General features: G+C 39.3%; 2 protein-coding genes across 9 annotated transcripts in view; one reads left to right on the top strand and one right to left on the bottom strand.

The window, feature by feature from the left end:
* The window catches only part of dab2ipa (DAB2 interacting protein a), a 128,370-nt gene that overhangs the window by 25,320 nt on the left and 82,498 nt on the right, over nucleotides 1–20,552 (bottom strand). For 4 of the 8 annotated variants that reach the window (XM_077223859.1, XM_077223863.1, XM_077223865.1 and 1 more), the window contains 3 exons: nucleotides 14,995–15,151; nucleotides 5,436–5,534; nucleotides 4,655–5,209 (listed from right to left, as the gene is read on the bottom strand). In XM_077223859.1, coding sequence (XP_077079974.1) covers nucleotides 4,655–5,209; nucleotides 5,436–5,534; nucleotides 14,995–15,151 — 811 coding nt within the window. Of the gene's footprint in view, nucleotides 1–4,654; nucleotides 5,210–5,435; nucleotides 5,535–14,994; nucleotides 15,152–19,797; nucleotides 20,475–20,552 lie in introns of those variants that run through there. The other 4 variants (XM_077223860.1, XM_077223864.1, XM_077223867.1 and 1 more) reach the window with 3 other exon arrangements.
* The window catches only part of LOC143732597 (antimicrobial peptide NK-lysin-like), a 47,299-nt gene continuing 41,806 nt past the window's right edge, over nucleotides 15,060–20,552 (top strand). Inside the window, exon 1 of the mRNA XM_077223868.1 lies at nucleotides 15,060–15,187. Coding sequence (XP_077079983.1) covers nucleotides 15,142–15,187 — 46 coding nt within the window. The 5' untranslated portion in view covers nucleotides 15,060–15,141. The remainder of the gene's footprint in view (nucleotides 15,188–20,552) is intronic.

The raw sequence follows: 20,552 nt of genomic DNA, 5'->3' as shown, positions 1-20,552 counted from the left end.
GGACCGAATTTTACTATTAGCTAATAATAAAAGTTAAGCTAATGTGCATCGATGTAAATGTCAAGTAATTTATCTTTTTTTGACTCATTCTTTTTATAAAAATGATTTAAAGGCTGAAATATGTGAGGTTTATCTTTTTATAAAACCTTTTTTTTTTGTGTGAAAAATGATTTAAATGCTGAAATATGTGAGGTTTATCTTTTTGTAAAACCTTTTTTGTTAAAACTTTATTTGAATTTCATTTTACTATATGTGCCTATAGGGGTGGCAGGGATTGGCGGCAATGTAAGTATCTGGATAAAATTGCATGCAGCCAGTTATAATGTCATTATATATACATAATGTTCTATTTTTCACAATAATTACCATGAATAATTTTAGGGGTAAAACAGGGATTTTTGTCCTATTTTTGTCCCCCAAAAAGTGTCCAATGAATAATTATTAAATATGATTAGGTAGTATTAAACTAATGCTGGTTAGTGCTGCTTTAGGGTGCACAGTCTTGCTATTTACCAGCTGAACATATGATCCACCAGTATCAAAAACATAATCTGGTGACATCCTATGAAAAAAGATGAAGGATCAATGTGGGTGGTGCTGTGCTACTGCTCTCAACAGAATCTTCGTAAAGGACATGGGCGTGTGTGTTTACAGCTGGCTGTGAGATTTCTGCTGATTTCAGCTCTGGCGTGTGATCAATGATCTGCAGCAGATGTATGTCTATGTTTTGAGAGATAGTGTCTGAGTCATTATTGCCCGTCTCTACAAGCACCCTTCTGAGGATTTTGTCACCTAAGCAGGTGTCCATAACAATCGAAACAGTTGCTGACACATTACACCTTATATAAACAAGAACAAGACTGTACCGCACAAAGCTCTCTAAACCATCACCGGTGGGATCAGGTGATAAGGGCATATCTGAGCTGATCTCTTCCCAGTCAGGCAGAGGTACATTGTGGTTATAACGCTGAGAGGATCAAATGAGACCCAGTTTCTGGAAAAGCTCTGCGTCTTTGGCAGTAGTCACAGCACTCGGTATTCAATTGGGACGCAAGATCTTAACACAGTGAGCTGCACTCAGCGCCCGCTCACTGATGAGACTTATCCGTAGTCTCCCTACTGATCAGACACTATCGAGTGCAGTGCATCTTCCTCGGCTCGCCTGTCTATAGCTTAGCACCGCAATCTGCACAGATCTGCAAAAAACTACAGGGCTTTATGAAATATGGAGTACTAGTGCAGGTTTTCCTGCATACTGGGCAGAACACACTGTGTAATGTGTATTATTTTTTAAGCAAACAATGCATGTGAAACGGTATCCAAATATAAATGCTCAAGGTAGTATTGTTGTCACATGGTCTGATTAGGTTGCATGAGTGGTGCCCAGTTAAAGGTGGGCTAAGTGATAGCCAATCAGCATTAGGGGGCGTATGACGATGGAGGAGAGAGAACGAGCAAGAGGGAGATTTGAAGAAAGACTTTAACCCACATAACCCATTGTGCTTTCACTCTTCTAAGTAAACATGCAATTTTTGTCTGGTGAAAAAAACAAAAACAAAAAAAACGGCCTATGCTGCGTCTCAATTCGCCTACTTATACTACGCCCTAAAAATATGTACTCTTTTTGTGAAGAAAAATTGCACACATTTGAGTGTGTAGCAGAAGAGTCGCAATCATCTTGTCACAGTCAAAATCCTCTACATTTCATTTTTGGATTTCGAAAATCCACCGGAACTAGTCGACCATCCGGGGACTTCTGGCATACTCTTTTACATACTCTAACTACATACCTGTAGCAACACCACTGGCAACTGCCCAAAACACCTCAGCATCATTGTGGCAACTTGTAAAAAAACACTAAAAAAATCAATTATGCTATAATTTGGCTACTTCACAAATTTCTATTTCTGTCATTTTTTAAAAGCAGACAGGTACAATGCTCACAGTGTGTGTTAAACTAGAGCAAAACAATAAATAAGAATTAGCTCATCTAAAATGATGTAAACCTCAGTCTGTTGTAAAACCTGACACAACCAATTTGTTTTTGTTGCATGTTTATTTTTTCATTATACACAACCAATAAAACTGAAATCTGTGGCCATCTTAAAACGCTGTGTATTCACATAGGCCATACACTCATTATGATACTTATGGTATGTATATGATCCATGTTTCATACATTTCCTGCTGTCCAATAGCCCGAGGAAGGCTTGTTAACGTTCTGTTTAAGCTTCACGCTTACAGCGGTTTGAGGCAGGCATGAATAAGTAAGCAGTGGCTTATTAAAATGGCAGTGTGTGCTCTTGAGAGTCCGTTCACCCTCAGGGGCGATCCAGTAATGACCCCTGTCCCACAGGCCCTGCCTCCCTAGTGCACAGCCCTGCTGATAAATAATCCTTCAGACTTGCACGTTACAGCTCAATTCTTCACTGTGCGTGATCACATGAACCTGTTTGGCCCTTAAACCAACGGCTGAATTAATGAAAGCTGATTAGCATGAGGCCTGACACTTGGAATTTCCCTCGGGACAAACCCTGAGCGGACACATTGGCTCTTTATGTGGGGTTAGAATCGTGAATCTCCCCCCCTCCGGCTAACACCCTTACACAGTATACGTATATATATATATATAAACATTGGATATTGAATATTTTATATTTCAATGCCCGTTACATTTTTAATAAAGCTCCTGAATAGATTTAAATACATATGTAATTTATATCAGTAATGCTTCAAATGTCTATATACAGTATATTCCGTATATAACACAGACAAAACTACTTTACAAATTTGATGGCTGCTTATTAGATCTATAAACGTAAATGTCTTATTATGTTACTACAGATTATGGAGAGCTCATCATTCTACAATTCAATTTTAAAACGAGATGCCCCATACAGGTAGATATTATTTCAATCATCTGCTATCAGTACATAATCAAGCTAATTAGTATTCATTATTGAATTCATGCAGACCTGCAGACAAAGACAGGAAGCTGAGGAATCTAGGGAGTGAGTAAATGGACTTTATTTACAGTAACCAGGATTCAGCTAATAAAAGACAATGCACTGGCTGACCAGCTCTGGCCTTGTATAATGAGAGACAATGCAGTCCCTGACCAATCAACTGCTTCATAACGAAAGACTGTGGCCTTATTGACTTAAAGTTCTGCTGTAATGAGAGACCAGCCACTTTGTTGATTGTCTGAAAAATTACATAATTGGTGTTCTGCAAAAACGGGCACTAAAGAGCTTGAATTGTGAGCCTTGATGAAAATATGTTGAAAAAGTAACAGATTAGGGCTGCTGAAAAGGACAGAATCAATTTTTCATTCAACACAACCTGGAACATAAACACCAAAAAGCAGGGTACTTCTCGTTCAAGCACATCTAAACACAAGACACATTATGCTTCGGGGTTGTATTATTAGACTCAAACCTAATAATAAACCTAATAAGCCCAGAGTGGTGCTCAACAATAATGCGCTCGCATATTCTAGAGAACTGGACGGCACATTGTTGTGCGGGTCCATTATGATGCAACAATGCCTCGGATCGGCGTCAGAGTGCTGCAGCAAAAAAGCAATCACAAAACAACTCTTTTCTCGGAGCATTGGATCAATAATGACAGATGAGTGACGAAGCGTCGGACGGTGGGCTTTTGTGTGTGATGTCAGCTGATTTATGGCGAGTATCAGAGCTGTTCGAGCTCAAGTTGATGAGGGCAATCATAGCGTTCAGCACTCCCGTGATTAAATGAGGGAAAGCGGGCCACGTCTCTATTATTCTTCTCTGTCAATGACGTTTTTCGCAGTTGGACATTTGGTGCCGTTTAGAGTAAAGTCTAGAACGTCCTGTGCTGTTTTTTTTTTAGAAACACTCACAGCTGCTCAAATGCTTCAGTTTTAGAAAAAAAAGAAATCATTCTTTCAAGACACATTTAAGACAACATCCAAAATAACATACAACTATTGAACTCGATATAGCACAATGATTGTTGAGTCTTTTATCTCGACGTCATGTCACCCTCTCGTTCGCTTGCCAGCAAACAGCATCCGTGAGAGACTTTAATTAAATAATCTTCCAAGAATAGTCAATAAACACGTTTACTTTTGAAGTCAACATGAAATACAAGTGTAGCGTTAGTTCTAGCAGGTCACGTCAGTCAAGCTCGCATCAGATGACTCTCAGCAGATCCACGTCTACCTACTGTATAGGAATACGACACCTATCCCAGCATCCCTATATATAAAGCCCATTCAGCTTTATCACGTTGCTCAGGAGCTAATTACCCTCCTCCATCCCCAGTTCCTTTTGATATTCCTCTTCAAATCAGACTAATTTTTCTTGAATTATGTTGTATATTAAATTATTAAATATTTATGATATCTGCAAAACATTTATGTTGGTTCAGTTCTTTTACCCTAAGGGGGTTATCGCTGTTCTCCATGCTCTTATCCAGAACAGAACCACAAATTCAAACTGTATGAATTGTCAATCATCTATGACGATAGTGGTCATGACAGAATCAGTTTTCTTTGAAATACTATGCACCAATAAGAGCAGGAATGTGCATTCATAAAGTAAATGGGAGTTAATTTTGTTTTCAAGTTGACTTTAAAGAGACATAGAAGCATACAACGCAATTGTCTTACCTTGGCCTTGCCTGTGCTTTGTAAGATATGGACAAGTGCACAAGCCATCTCTTCTTTATTCTTCACACTTAAAGCTGGCTCCAGCACTGAGCACATCAACATATAATTGTTAGTAATATACTCTGCAAACTCCTTGTACAGCTCCATGGGAAGGATGCTCATGCTCTGATATCGGGATTTCATTCGGACCATAGGTCCCGGACTCTTTCCTTTGTTGGGATTCGGCGTGCTCACGGAATACCATTTCTCCACAAACTGTCGCCCGGTGACCGCCGCCATGGGGATATTGACCAGGCCCACGTAATTATTTTTGTCCTTCTTTTTCTTTTTGTCTGTTTCCTTGTAAAGATGCACGGTGATACTCTTGACTGAGGGCAGGTTGTTGAACTCAAAGTGTTCGCCCCAGAAAACGTTGTCTGTTTTGAGTTTGCAGGTAGTCCGTGCATATAATGTGTCATCCAGACAAAGTTCACAGAAGTATTTTTTCTTTGCCGGCAAGTCCTTGGCTTCGATAATCCAACATTTCAGCATGTTTTCCACCCGACGGGTGTTATCCTGTGGAATATGAAAAAAGAAAACACTGCATGTTACATCGACCTCTGCAAGCTGAAGAAAGATAACCCCAGTGTGTACTTTAAAAAGTTAAGCCGGGGTAATGCAGAGAAGTCAATCAGAAACGGTCAATATGTGAGACAGGATATATGAAAAAGTAACATACTGACTGGCTTAAACCTCATCTTGTCTAGAATTACACAGGATTCAGATGAATCATCCAGTTTACCTTGTTGGGATGCACAGCACGTCTCAAATTCTCCATCCATTTGTCTCTCTCGGCAGCCGATCGACATGAGAAGCATTTGCTTCCTGTTGAAGTAGTTACCTGCAATTACAGATTACAATTGTTACAATTTGCAGATAAGTGCATGAAGTGAGCTAGAAAGGAATGTAATGCAGATCAGGCAGATGGTGGACACGAGCAGAGAGATCTACAGCACTCAATCAATGAAGCGTTTCCCAGGGGTGGAGAGCAATTACATTTGAAGAAAGAATAAAACTATCAAATAGCCTAATCAGACAGAATGCACTTAAATCAAATGTATTTGCAGGATCACATGTGATATCAGAGAAAAGCGATACAAGCGGAAGCCTTTTACAAATATTCTTTTTATGTCAAAAAGTTCAATCCGAAAAGACCATCTGTTCACAGTCGAAGCATCCAGGTGACTACAAAAGTACGTTTGAATACAGAGGGGTGAATTCACTAAACTGTTGCAATACTTTTGCATTCTGCATTTCAGCCAAATATTGCTATGATAATTGAAAACCCATCCAGGTTAACCAGGTGCTATCTGCGACTCCTTTTGTATTTAAATATGCATTTAAATTTTATTTGAAATAAATGTTTAAAATAAGTAATTACAAAAAATAACTAATACATATTAAATAACAAAAGTAAAGAAAATTCCTTAATATTAAAAAGGTAAACAATAAGTAATATTTTAGTAATATATTAATTTAAGTTATACTAGAAGAAATAATTGTTGAATATATATATATAAAAAATGAAGCAATTGCGAAATAAAGTAATATTTAATTTTGAATTATATTTGAAATAAATATTTGAAAAAGTAATTGCAAAATGTAATACAATTTAAAAAAAATGAATATGGGCAAAATTAAGTATTATCTATATTATATTTTTAAATAAGTAATTGTAAACCTACAAAAATAAAAAATAAGTAACTGCAATATTTAAATTAAGTAACTGCTCAAAAACAGCTTTTATGTAAAAAGGGTTGCTGCACATTTCATTTTAAATCAAACATAAGACTTTTTAAGACTTTTTTTTTTCCTCTTTGAGACAATGCACACAGCAACAAATTTTATAATAATCGAAATAATTCTTAATTAATTTGACTTCATTCCCATAGTACCAAATTAACGTCTTGCAGCATAAATTGCCTGGCTCCATAGCTGTCATTACGTTTAAGACTTTTTGTGATATATTGAATTGTAGTCCAATTCAATTTATAATTTTGACTGTTACATTGTAGTTTAACTGACTGAATAAATAGAGCAAACAGCATAGTACATAACGGACCTCTGGCTGACCCCTGCAGAACTCCTACTAACTGTCAGTGTCTCATTCTTTCCAGCTGGCGTCTGGTGCAGTGTAACAGTCATCAACTGCATGTGAACTGGCCTCTCGAAACTCACCGCTAGTGAGCAGAGAGAGAATGAGAGGAGATGTTCAGACAGATGGGACAGGCTCTTTCGCACCCTATCGGGCAGGGGATGCAAAGAGACAGGAAGGCCCTTCTGGTCTTAAGATCTGCATGCAGATGCCTGATTCAAGTTTACTGTCACCAGGGGTGTAGCCATCATTTCAGAAGGGAGGGGGGACAGAAATGTCAAGTGTGATACCAGTTTGTTTGTTTTTTTGGAGTTTTGTTTTTGGTTTTATTTTTTCCTATCTCTTGCCTTTTAATTGGCTAAGGAATCAAATATAGTGCTGAACAATAACCAATAATTTGTAGTATATAGTTTCTATACTGTAATAAAGGCTATGTCGATTAGCACTGCATTAAACACACTTTATTGTTATGAAAACACGGTTTTTAGGTTTTATAAGTCTTTTATAAGTCTTAGGTTTAATTCAGCTACATTGATAACTGGATGCCTTGTCCATATTAGAGATTTCCTGGAACATCTCAAGTTATAACTTCTATGACTCCATTTTGGACTTTCTGCGAGAGAGCGCCCTCCGGCTTCCTGTATGCATAATAATAATAATAATAATAATAATAAATATAGCTGCAAGCAGCCATTCCGGGGCCAAGCGCAAGAAGCGGAAACAGATGCCATCATGGGTGGGATTGGCAGACCAACTGCAGCAAGGAGCAATTAAAGACATTTAAAGATGAATTTAGGCAAATGGTTAAAAAATCATATATACAGTAACTTTTAAGATGATTTAATGGATTATCACTTTCGACCAATAGGTGGCGCAGTTACGAAATCGATGTGATGTGGTCAGAGTGAGGTGACAATGACACATACAAAGTTTGGTGTCAAAATATCAAGACATTGCAGAGATAAAGACTTAATAGTCATTTTGGCAGCATGTCTCAACTTTGCTGCTGCGGTATACGAAAACGGTTTCGTCTATCGTCACGAAATCCATAACTTTTAGTCGGCACGGTATGGAGATGACACGATTCGATTTTGGTGAAAATCGGACGAATGGTCTAGGAGAAGTTCGAAAAAGAAGGTTTTGAAAGTAAATAAAGATGGCGGACAGGAAGTTCGTCCAAATACGTCAAACTTGGTATCTATGTTCTCGGCATGACCCAAGGAATCTATTAAGACCAGTGTCATTACAATAAGCACATTTTAAAAAAAGTTATTAGCATTTTTGGAAATGTAATTTTAACTTTTGACCAACAGGTGGCGCTGTCTTGAAATCTTTTGAGTACCTTCAAGGCAAGGTGCTGGTAACAAATTCTGAGTTTCATAATGTTACAGCAATGTGTTCATTAAGTATAGCATTTCACATCACAAAACTGCATTGAAATCAATGGGATTTTCATGTTTTGTTCTATTATAGCGCCACCAAGAGGCAAAATCTCACATTTTTTTTCATGTGTCCTTGGAATGAGCCCATACATGTGTGTGCCAAATTTGGTGAAAATATCTCAATTCGCTTCGGAGTTTTAGACATTTATATGAAAAAAAGCATCAAAAATGACTGACACGTGACTTTGATTTGATTTTACTACCCCTTACCATCAATATTTTGGCATTTGGGCTGTCACATATAGTTAACAAGCTATGGTTCCAAACTTCTGACGGTGGTTTCGTCTCGATCGGACTAGCGGTTTCGAAGATATCGGCAAATGTTTTTTAAGCGCTAAATCACAACGCTACACAAACCGTAAGTCGAAACCTAGCATGTTTGGTATCTGTGGACTCGGCAAGGATTCAGGACCTCAACGAGATGACTCCCGTGAAAATAAGTCAACCACAGCCAGAGTTATAAGCATTTGAAAAATAAATGTTACCACTAGGTGGCGCTGTTTCGAAACTTCTCAGGCTCCTTCAGGGCATCGTACCGATGACCCATACCGAGTTTCGTAACAATTCGTTCATGCGTTCAAAAAATACAGCATTTTAGCACATAATTCAAAATGGCCGACAGCCAAAATGGCCGATCTGGGAAAATTCGATATCAGTCGACTCGGCATGACGCCCTGAATCTACAGAGACCACTTTTATGATTTTTGGACAAACCGTTCAGAAGTTATGAGCGAAAATAGCCGTTTTTCATATCTCCGGACCAGTAGGTGGCGCTGCGCCGAAACGCAGCATGTAGCCTCAGGTCATGCTTGTGATGACATGTACCAAGTTTGGTCTGAATACGATTAAGCGTTGCGGAGATACAGCCTTACGTCTGTTTTTGCAAGCGCTACGTAAAATTTGTTTGCGCGTTTATCGAAAGCGGTTTGACAAATCGACTTGAATTCCATAACTTTTTGTCGCCAATACCTGGAGATGATCTGGTGCGATTTTGGTGCGAATCGGACAAACCGTCTAGGACGAGTTCGCAAAAGTAGGTTTTTTGGACAATTCAAAATGGCGGCCATATTTTTATGACGGAAAATGACGTCATAGGGTGCGATCGATTCGTCATGAGCTCAGGAATCAGAGGAAAAAATTATTTTGTTGATAGGCCAAACGGTTCAAAAGTTATTAGCATAATAAAAGTGAAACTTTGGACAGGTGGTGGCGCTAGAGGCAATGAGTTAGAGACACCAAAATTGGTGCAATTGATGTTGGGACTGTCCTCTATCAGAATGTCAAACCAAAACAACTTTCCCGGACACGGTTCTATGGGCTGCCATAGACGCCCAGTCGGAAGAAGAAGAAGAAGAAGAAGAAGAATAATAATAAATATAGCTGCAAGCAGCCATTCCGGGGCCAAGCGCAAACGCAGACGAAAAGACATGCCAACATGGCTGGAAGTTTCAGACCGACAGCAGCAAGGAGCAATTAAAGACATTTAAAGATGAATTTAGGCAAATGGCTAAAAAATCATATATACAGTAACTTTTAAGATGATTTAATGGATTATGACTTTCGACCAATAGGTGGTGCAGTTACGAAATCGATGTGATGTGGTCAGAGTGAGGTGACAATGACACATACAAAGTTTGGTGTCAAAATATCAAGGCATTGCAGAGATAAAGACTTAATAGTCATTTTGGCAGCATGTCTCAACTTTGCTGCTGCGGTATACGAAAACGGTTTCGTCTATCGTCACGAAATCCATAACTTTTAGTCGGCACGGTATGGAGATGACACGATTCGATTTTGGTGAAAATCGGACGAATGGTCTAGGAGAAGTTCGAAAAAGAAGGTTTTGAAAGTAAATAAAGATGGCGGACAGGAAGTTCGTCCAAATACGTCAAACTTGGTATCTATGTTCTCGGCATGACCCAAGGAATCTATTAAGACCAGTGTCATTACAATAAGCACATTTAAAAAAAAGTTATTAGCATTTTTGGAAATGTAATTTTAACTTTTGACCAACAGGTGGCGCTGTCTTGAAATCTTTTGAGTACCTTCAAGGCAAGGTGCTGGTAACAAATTCTGAGTTTCATAATGTTACATCAATGTGTTCATTAAGTATAGCATTTCACATCACAAAACTGCATTGAAATCAATGGGATTTTCATGTTTTGTTCTATTATAGCGCCACCAAGAGGCAAAATCCCACAATTTTTTTCTTGTGTCCTTGGAATGAGCCCATACATGTGTGTGCCAAATTTGGTGAAAATATCTCAATTCGCTTCGGAGTTTTAGACATTTATATGAAAAAAAGCATCAAAAATGACTGACACGTGACTTTGATTTGATTTTACTACCCCTTACCATCAATATTTTGGCATTTGGGCTCTCCTATATAGTTAACAAGCTATGGTTCCAAACTTCTGACGGTGGTTTCGTCTCGATCGGACTAGCGGTTTCGAAGATATCGGCAAATGTTTTTTAAGCGCTAAATCACAACGCTACACAAACCGTATGTCGAAACCTAGCATGTTTGGTATCTGTGGACTCGGCAAGGATTCAGGACCTCAACGAGATGACTCCCGTGAAAATAAGTCAACCACAGCCAGAGTTATAAGCATTTGAAAAATAAATTTTACCACTAGGTGGCGCTGTTTCGAAACTTCTCAGGCTCCTTCAGGGCATCGTACCGATGACCCATACCGAGTTTCGTAACAATTCGTTCATGCGTTCAAAAAATACAGCATTTTAGCACATAATTCAAAATGGCCGACAGCCAAAATGGCCGATCTGGGAAAATTCGATATCAGTCGACTCGGCATGACGCCCTGAATCTGAAGAGACCACTTTTATGATTTTTGGACAAACCGGTCAGAAGTTATGAGCGAAAATAGCCGTTTTTCATATCTCCGGACATGTAGGTGGCGCTGCGCCGAAACGCAGCATGTAGCCTCAGGTCATGCTTGTGATGATATGTACCAAGTTTGGTCTGAATACGATTAAGCGTTGCGGAGATACAGCCTTACGTCTGTTTTCGCAAGCGCTACGTAAAATTTGTTTGCGCGTTTATCGAAAGTGGTTTGACGAATCGACTTGAATTCCATAACTTTTTGTCGGCACTGCCTGGAGATGATCTGGTGCAATTTTGGTGAGAATCGGACAAACCGTCTAGGACGAGTTCGCAAAAGTAGGTTTTTTGGACAATTCAAAATGGCGGCCATATTTTTATGACGGAAAATGACGTCATAGGGTGCGATCGAATCGTCATGAGCTCAGGAATCAGAGGAAAAAAGAATTTTGTTGATAGGCCTAACGGTTCAAAAGTTATTAGCATAATAAAAGTGAAACTTTGGACAGGTGGTGGCGCTAGAGGCAATGAGTTAGAGACACCAAAACTGGTGCAATTACTGTTGGGACTGTCCTCTATCAGAATGTCAAACCGGAACAACTTTCCCGGACACGGTTCTAGGGGCTGCCATAGACGCCCAGTCGGAAGAAGAAGAAGAAGAAGAAGAATAATAATAATAAATATAGCTGCAAGCAGCCATTACCGGGGCCAAGCGCAAGAAGCGGCAACAGATGCCATCATGGGTGGGAGTGGCAGACCAACTGCAGTAAGGAGCAATTAAATACATTTAAAGATGAATTTAGGCAAATTGCTAAAAAATCATATATACAGTAACTTTTAAGATGATTTAATGGATTATGACTTTCGACCAATAGGTGGCGCAGTTACGAAATCGATGTGATGCGGTCAGAGTGAGGTGACAATGACACATACAAAGTTTGGTGTCAAAATATCAAGACATTGCAGAGATAAAGACTTAATAGTCATTTTGGCAGCATGTCTCAACTTTGCTGCTGCGGTATACGAAAACGGTTTCGTCTATCGTCACGAAATCCATAACTTTTAGTCGGCACGGTATGGAGATGACACGATTCGATTTTGGTGAAAATCGGACGAATGGTCTAGGAGAAGTTCGAAAAAGAAGGTTTTGAAAGTAAATAAAGATGGCGGACAGGAAGTTCGTCCAAATACGTCAAACTTGGTATCTATGTTCTCGGCATGACCCAAGGAATCTATTAAGACCAGTGTCATTACAATAAGCACATTTTTAAAAAAGTTTTTAGCATTTTTGGAAATGTAATTTTAACTTTTGACCAACAGGTGGCGCTGTCTTGAAATCTTTTGAGTACCTTCAAGGCAAGGTGCTGGTAACAAATTCTGAGTTTCATAATGTTACAGCAATGTGTTCATTAAGTATAGCATTTCACATCACAAAACTGCATTGAAATCAATGGGATTTTCATGTTTTGTTCTATTATAGCGCCACCAAGAGGCAAAATCTCACAATTTTTTTTCATGTGTCCTCGGAATGAGCCCATACATGTGTGTGCCAAATTTGGTGAAAATATCTCAATTCGCTTCGGAGTTTTAGACATTTATATGAAAAAAAGCATAAAAAATGACTGACACGTGACTTTGATTTGATTTTACTACCCCTTACCATCAATATTTTGGCATTTGGGCTCTCACATATAGTTAACAAGCTATGGTTCCAAACTTCTGACGGTGGTTTCGTCTCGATCGGACTAGCGGTTTCGAAGATATCGGCAAATGTTTTTTAAGCGCTAAATCACAACGCTACACAAACCGTAAGTTGAAACTTAGCATGTTTGGTATCTGTGGACTCGGCAAGGATTCAGGACCTCAACGAGATGACTCCCGTGAAAATAAGTCAACCACAGCCAGAGTTATAAGCATTTGAAAAATAAATTTTACCACTAGGTGGCGCTGTTTCGAAACTTCTCAGGCTCCTTCAGGGCATCGTACCGATGACCCATACCGAGTTTCGTAACAATTCGTTCATGCGTTCAAAAAATACAGCATTTTAGCACATAATTCAAAATGGCCGACAGCCAAAATGGCCGATCTGGGAAAATTTGATATCAGTCGACTCGGCATGACGCCCTGAATCTACAGAGACCACTTTTATGATTTTTGGACAAACCGTTCAGAAGTTATGAGCGAAAATAGCCGTTTTTCATATCTCCGGACCAGTAGGTGGCGCTGCGCCGAAACGCAGCACGTAGCCTCAGGTCATGCTTGTGATGACATGTACCAAGTTTGGTCTGAATACGATTAAGCGTTGCGGAGATACAGCCTTACGTCTGTTTTCGCAAGCGCTACGTAAAATTTGTTTGCGCGTTTATCGAAAGTGGTTTGACGAATCGACTTGAATTCCATAACTTTTTGTCGGCACTGCCTGGAGATGATCTGGTGCAATTTTGGTGAGAATCGGACAAACCGTCTAGGACGAGTTCGCAAAAGTAGGTTTTTTGGACAATTCAAAATGGCGGCCATATTTTTATGACGGAAAATGACGTCATAGGGTGCGATCGAATCGTCATGAGCTCAGGAATCAGAGGAAAAAAGAATTTTGTTGATAGGCCTAACGGTTCAAAAGTTATTAGCATAATAAAAGTGAAACTTTGGACAGGTGGTGGCGCTAGAGGCAATGAGTTAGAGACACCAAAATTGGTGCAATTACTGTTGGGACTGTCCTCTATCAGAATGTCAAACCGGAACAACTTTCCCGGACACGGTTCTAGGGGCTGCCATAGACGCCCAGTCGGAAGAAGAAGAAGAAGAAGAAGAAGAAGAAGAAGAAGAATAATAATAATAAGAACCGGAACAGATACAATAGGTGCCTCCGCACCTTCGGTGCTTGGCCCCTAATAATTCATTACATTTATATAGCGCTTTTCTCTACACTCAAATCGCTTTACAGAGAAGGTGGGAATCTCCTCAACCACCACCAATGTGCATCATGATCCACTTGATACGACAGCAGCCATTGTGCGCCAGAACTACCACCACACACCAGCTTACTGGTGGAGACAGAGTGATGAACACAATCAGTATATATATGGGGATGATTAGGAGGCCATGATGGACAGAGGCCAATTGGGGAAATTTTTAATGACCACAGAGAGTCAGGACCTCGGTTTAATGTCTCATCTTAAGGACGGTACTCTTTGACAGTATAGTGTCCCCATCACTATACTGGGAAGTTAGGACCCACCCAGACCACGGGGTGAGCGCCCCCTTCTGGCCTCACTAACAACTCCACCATCAGCAACCTAGTTTTCCCAGGAGTCTCCCATCCAGGTACTAACCAGGCTCAACCAATCTTGGACTACAGGGTGATATGGCTGCTGGCTATGAAACAGACATTGCATGAAAGTGTTATCCTGACATGCCAGACCCACATCAAGATGTTAGGTCTGGGAAGACACCATTGGCAGGGCTCAATCCGAGGGGCGGGATAAACGATTGTCTTTCAAATTCCCTCTGCATTTTTGAATTTTTTCCATTTGAAATATAACATTAAAAAAAAATGTATATATTTATTTTGAGGTGAGTTACTATTCCTTTAAGGAAACCTGCATGCAGATACCAGATCATAGATTTCTTTGTCTGCACCCTTTGACCCTGTAATTATATAAGCATCTGGTTTAAGTGAGACTTCCCTGTAGCACATGTGAAAATCATCCAGTAACTTGACCCGTGGCCCCTCAATGATTTAACTGTGGAGCAGCTAGATAGCGCTGCTATTTTCAGCTAACTATTTGATCTCAGCTAATGGCCTTGATGAAGTTTTAATGGGCCTTTGCTGCGTGCTATTTTGAGACTTGTCGGACATTAAAGTCCTTTTCGCAATTAATACACAGCTGTGGCTTCAACAGGGCAGTGAGATCAGCCGACTCACCTCAAAGCAGAAATCCTGTCCCAGGATGCTGCTGTGCACAGGTTTGATGAGCACTTCCTCCTCCATACTAAGATCTAGAGCTTCTACTGCACTGCTGGGGCTGAGCAACGACTCGTGAGACCTCGATTCCTTCAGCCTCGGCATCAGATGGGATCTACTGGAGCGAAACAGGAAGAGAGGAACATGGATCAAGGTTAGGTTTCTAACAAGCATGCAATAGAGTCAAACAAGGCATTTGTAGTTTATTAGAAGTGATATGCAATGTGAACTGAAACTAGTGAGCACAGCAGGAGCTGCTGACTTCTCCCTGTTCAGCGGTTCTGCTGCATCTCACACAAAAGCCAAAGCTTCCAGGCCTCGTCATGGGATACAGTATCTGACGAAGATCCGAGGGGCGGCAACCTGGGAAATGATGAGGGCATGAGCCGTTTGAGCTAACTGTAATGAGCCATCAAATATAGTGTCGCTTAATTGGAAGTGAGGTGTCTCTCATATAGTTAATGGAAAACAAAGTTTGCCCTCCAGGTGTTTGACCTTCACTCGGACTCGAAACCACAGAGGGCATGATGAGTTGACTAATACTGCTACAAAAATGAAAAAGGAAGTAGCACACATACACAAATTAAAAGGTGAAAAGGAAGTGTTTACTGGAAGTGTGACTTCTCTTCTCCATGTTTACTTAGGAAAGAACATTTCTTAATTGTTTCTTTTAGACAATAATGAGATTAGGACAGAGAGCAAATGGAGCAAATGAAGTCTGCTGTCTGTGAGAGTTGCTGTGAGAGACTAACACTAATCCTTCACCTTAATTTCAAATTTTCTTTTCTTCTTGGCCTGTTTTTGTATGACTCTGCTGAACCAATGAGCGTTTTGCTGTTGTAAGGGTTCTTCCATAAAATTTTCAGGAGACATTCATGGAGTCAAAAAAATTTAATTTTACGTACACTTTGTGCTAAAGGAAGAAAAAAAAGAAGAAAAAAGAAAGAAAAACACTGACAAAATAAATGGGACATCAGCACATTACTGAGTTTTGGGTCTCAGATGTTTCTAAGGGATCCCTCACCAGAACTAAGCCCTTTTAACAAACCAGACCAAACCATTTTTATAATTACAGGGGTCTCAAAATTCTCATTCCATTACATCAAACTTACAAGGGAAAAATATATACATACAAAAACTTAAATAAACATAAAAAATCACTTTACCATAAAGCAATAATACACACACACACACACACACACACACACACACACACACACACACACACACACACACACACACACACACACACACACACACACACACACACACACACACACAAAAAAACCTCCTTTAAACACATTCAAATTAACACACGACCCCAACCCATATTGTCCCGAAAACTACATTTCCCATAAGTCCCTACCGAATATATAAAGGACACCAGGAAAGGCCGCACCCTTTTAATTCCAAGCCTTTGTTTCATGCTGCAGTCATGGATCCCGGCAGAACCAGGGGTAAGATCTACACATACTAACAAACATAAATAAAAAGTCAAACCCACATCTTGGTTGTTATTTCATTTACTCACTAGCGTGCACTCTAGAAGTAAATGGTTAGAAAATGAAATGTTCATTCATTGTGGCCTTAGCCATCACAGCTGTCCATTGGTCACGCCTTAATTTTGCCATTTCAAGTATTAGTATCTAGTTTAGTATTCCATCCTTCTCATGAGCATTTAATAATTTTTGACTTTTCAATGTGAGTTAAATCTCTTTTTTGGCATATTTTACCTGTAAAAGAAAACCTGCTTAATAATTCTGCACACCTGAACCAAAGGCGTTTTTCGATTCCAGCCTTCCTTAACAATTACATATAATTAATAAATGATTAAATACAAAATTAATAGTAGTTATTAAGATTGATGTGGTTTGAAATTGAAAAAAAAAAAACTCCCAGTCCTGCTCATCCTGCCAGTCCTGCCAATTACGGTTCAGTACAGTCCAGAAAGGAGGAAATTGTGCAACCGAATAGATTTTTTTTTTCAAATGAGTACTTAGATAATGAGTTTGATATAACAGATGATGGAATTACACAGCCTCAGAGACACTGCTGCTAACAGAAAACAAAGATGGCAGATCAAATTATGAGTTATTAAATTGTAAAACAAGTTAAAACTCCCTTGGAAAAAAAAGGGCCCATTTTGCTATCATGGTCCCTGACAGTAAGAATAGGGTGTAAAATAACAAGAAATATGGATTTTTTTGCTGAAGAATGGACAGAGCATCAGTCAAGGACTAAATAAAAAATCTCAGTCAAATCTCACAGAAGGATTACCAGATTATCTTCCTGTTCCTCTGTTCATTTTCCCTGACATGTAATAGATAAGTCAAGCAAGTACTTCTGTGGTCCTGTGTGCTTTTAAAAGTTGACGAATGACACACTGCAGACAGTTGGCTGATATTAAAACTAATGTAACGTCCCTCTAGCGACTCTGCCAGTGGTGTCAGCAAATCCACAAATGACCCGAGGCGAACATATGTTTGCTCCAAACATTAACTAAAATGACAAGGAAACCTACTTTATGCATTGACAGAATGACCGATAAGTGCAACAAGGCTGGAAAAATATGTGCTTCATAATGGAGATATATCCAGCTGCAGACCCGCAGCACCACCAGTTTCAGAACCCCAGTGCCAGAACCCCAGCGCCAGAACCGGAAGTGAGGGAGGGGCAGAATTATTTACAATGACACAAGCATGGTTATTTTTGCAAGTATTTAAAAATATTAAAAATTGTTGCACCTTTTAAATAATATTTAGGGTATGTTTTTATTACACAGTGAGTCACTGCTCGTTGTATGAACTATAACTGGTATGTGACAAATAAAGAGCAAGACAGTGCTCGTGTTGTTTGAAGACGTGAGAGTGCGCGCGCGCGGCCGGGGCTCTCTCTCTCTCTGCTCGTTAAGCGCCCTGTCATGCGCAGCAGTCATTCTATTCCGCCAAAAAGCGGACGATCTGACGGGTTTTAGAAGATTTAATACAACCTGAAACTAAAAAACAGACCCGACCTCTATTTGAGACCGGACTTATATTTACCCAGACCTGCAGCCACACCAGGCGTGTAAAGAGACAATCGTCTATTTGGGACTCGGCTATTATTTGAAGTACGGTACATTTTTATGGTTTCTTTTAAAACAATGCCGGATTTTCTCTCTCTTTTTAGATTTTTGACATTATTTTACATAAAGAAAAATGCATGCTGCACATGTTCTTGTGAAATAAAGTATATTTTATATAAAATGACCATAAGTTTCAAGCATTATTTTCACGATCAGGAAGTAACTCTCATAATACAATAAAACGTATAACTATATAGAATTATATTACACAAAATCAATGTTTTAAATGCTTATTGTACTGTACCTTAATGTATCATTATAATAGGTATAAAGTATGACATTTCGTGTGTAATAATGACGTTTTGTGTCTAAGCAAATTACGCTCCAAAACGTTAGGTGGCGTTACACGGTTTAGAACGTAAGCTCCGCCCCTCACTTCCGGTCCTGGCGCTGGTGTTAGAACGTAAGCTCCGCCCCGTACTTCCGGTTCTGGCGCTGGGGTTCTGAAACTGGTGGTGCTGCGGGTCTGCAGCTGTATACTATTGTCATAATGAGAGAAATTTCTATAGACCCTATCATTTACACATATATTATATATACAAATGAAAAAAAATATTTTATATATATTTTAAGTGACTATAGCACAGGAAATAATGGAGGGACGGGTTGCTAAATGTTGAAAGCCCCAAACTTGCAACATCTACATGACCAGCACACTCTAATGAATGCACTTGTGTAAACTGCTAAGCCACAGACAGCTCCGAAGACTTTCTAGAACATTAATCACTGAAAATCACCTATTAGTAGGCATTCACACCATTAAATAATGCAAAGATAAAGTAGACATGGGCTGCATGGGCACAAACTTGTTATATTTGACCATGCATGGGCTCTTCTAATCAGAGAGAGCTAGTGATGACTCATGGGAAATGGCCTGTGGAGCAGTGATTTACACAGTTCGAGTTTCAAAAAAGAAATTGCTTCATTATGTAAAAATCTCTGTTTTCTTATCAGTTTAACATACAAAGAGAGAACAACTGTACAATGACAGAAAATCTCTTCTTGGGTTGTTTGCACTTGTTTTAAGGAAACAAAATGATGTTTGTATACACAGTTTGCACAATGAAAATCTTGGATTTAAACATGGAAATAAGTAAACCTAACCCTACACACAACCCTCACAGAAAACCTTCTGCATTTTTACAATTTCAAAAAAAAACATCATTGGGATGTTTTCCTCATGGAGACCAAAAATGCCCCACAACATAGGAAATATTTTGACACACATACACACACACACACACACACACACACACACACACACACACACACACACACACACACACACACACACACACACACACAAATAGAACCTCATATGTGGACCGCACTGAATATTGAATTTATTTTTTACCATTTACCATTTATTCTGTTTTATATCTACATCATGATCAAAAAAACAAATAACCGCAAGGTATTCAGACCAAAAAAAAGATCCGTTCTGGGTGCCCATTACAAAATAAAGAAAATAATTTGGCACGGCATGAAAATGAAACAGCAAACTCTATTGCAGGTTACAGTTCAACATTCCAGCTAATCTAGTAATCCCAACAAACCCAGTGTAAATAACAATTATTTTCACTAGAACCGCAGCCATCAAGATTATAAAAACAGGAAGAAGAAACATTCGCCAAACTTACTTTTTACTATTCTGATTCAGCATGGTCCCAGAGCAAAACAAAACAAGTCCAGAGGCTGCAAGAGAAGCGAGCCAGTGCAGTGATTATCCTTGATTTTTCTGCAAGATATCAGACGCCAAGGCTTGGAAACCGTGTTGACTGTACAGCGCTCTCTCTAAAACATTCAGAGCGAGGGAGTGCCTTGGTCTCCGAGCACCCTAGGGAACAATCTGTTGCATCTTGAACACACCCAAATCCATTTTCAAGGATTTCTATTTAAAAAAAATACTACTCTCGCTTACAGAGCAGGGATTTATGGATCGTTGTTGCAGTTCTTGTTGAGTTTACATGAAATATTAAGCTTTAAAAAGATATAAAGAATCATAATTATATTATGAAATACATAATTAAAGGTTATAAAACCATAAGCAATCAGCAATTGAAAGTCTGCACTGTCTCACTGCACTAAAAATCCTTATAAAAATGATTACACTAAACAGCCAATTATTAAAAAAGCACTTTCTAATAGGTTTCTTTTTAAGTATGTCTTCATGAGCTAATAATAAGGAAGGAAAGAAGGATAGACAGCAGCAGATTGTGGACTCCGCAGACCTTGCATGCCGTAATTAAATTCACGTTGTGGAGTGCAGCCTGCCGTCTGGTCTAAGATTGTGTCCTATATCTGTGGTTGACTGTGTACCGTGTACTCCGCCTCCGAAGGTTCCCACACTCCCCAACAGGAAGCAGTCCTCCCTCGAGATCTCTGCTCCAAATAG

This window comes from Siphateles boraxobius, unplaced genomic scaffold, assembly GCF_051911475.1.
Source record: "Siphateles boraxobius isolate OS27281-9 unplaced genomic scaffold, OSU_SipBor_1 9, whole genome shotgun sequence".
Taxonomy (NCBI): Eukaryota; Metazoa; Chordata; class Actinopteri; order Cypriniformes; family Leuciscidae; genus Siphateles; species Siphateles boraxobius.
The sequence above is the reverse complement of the archived record's forward strand: the minus strand, read 5'-3'. Positions and strand labels throughout refer to the sequence as shown.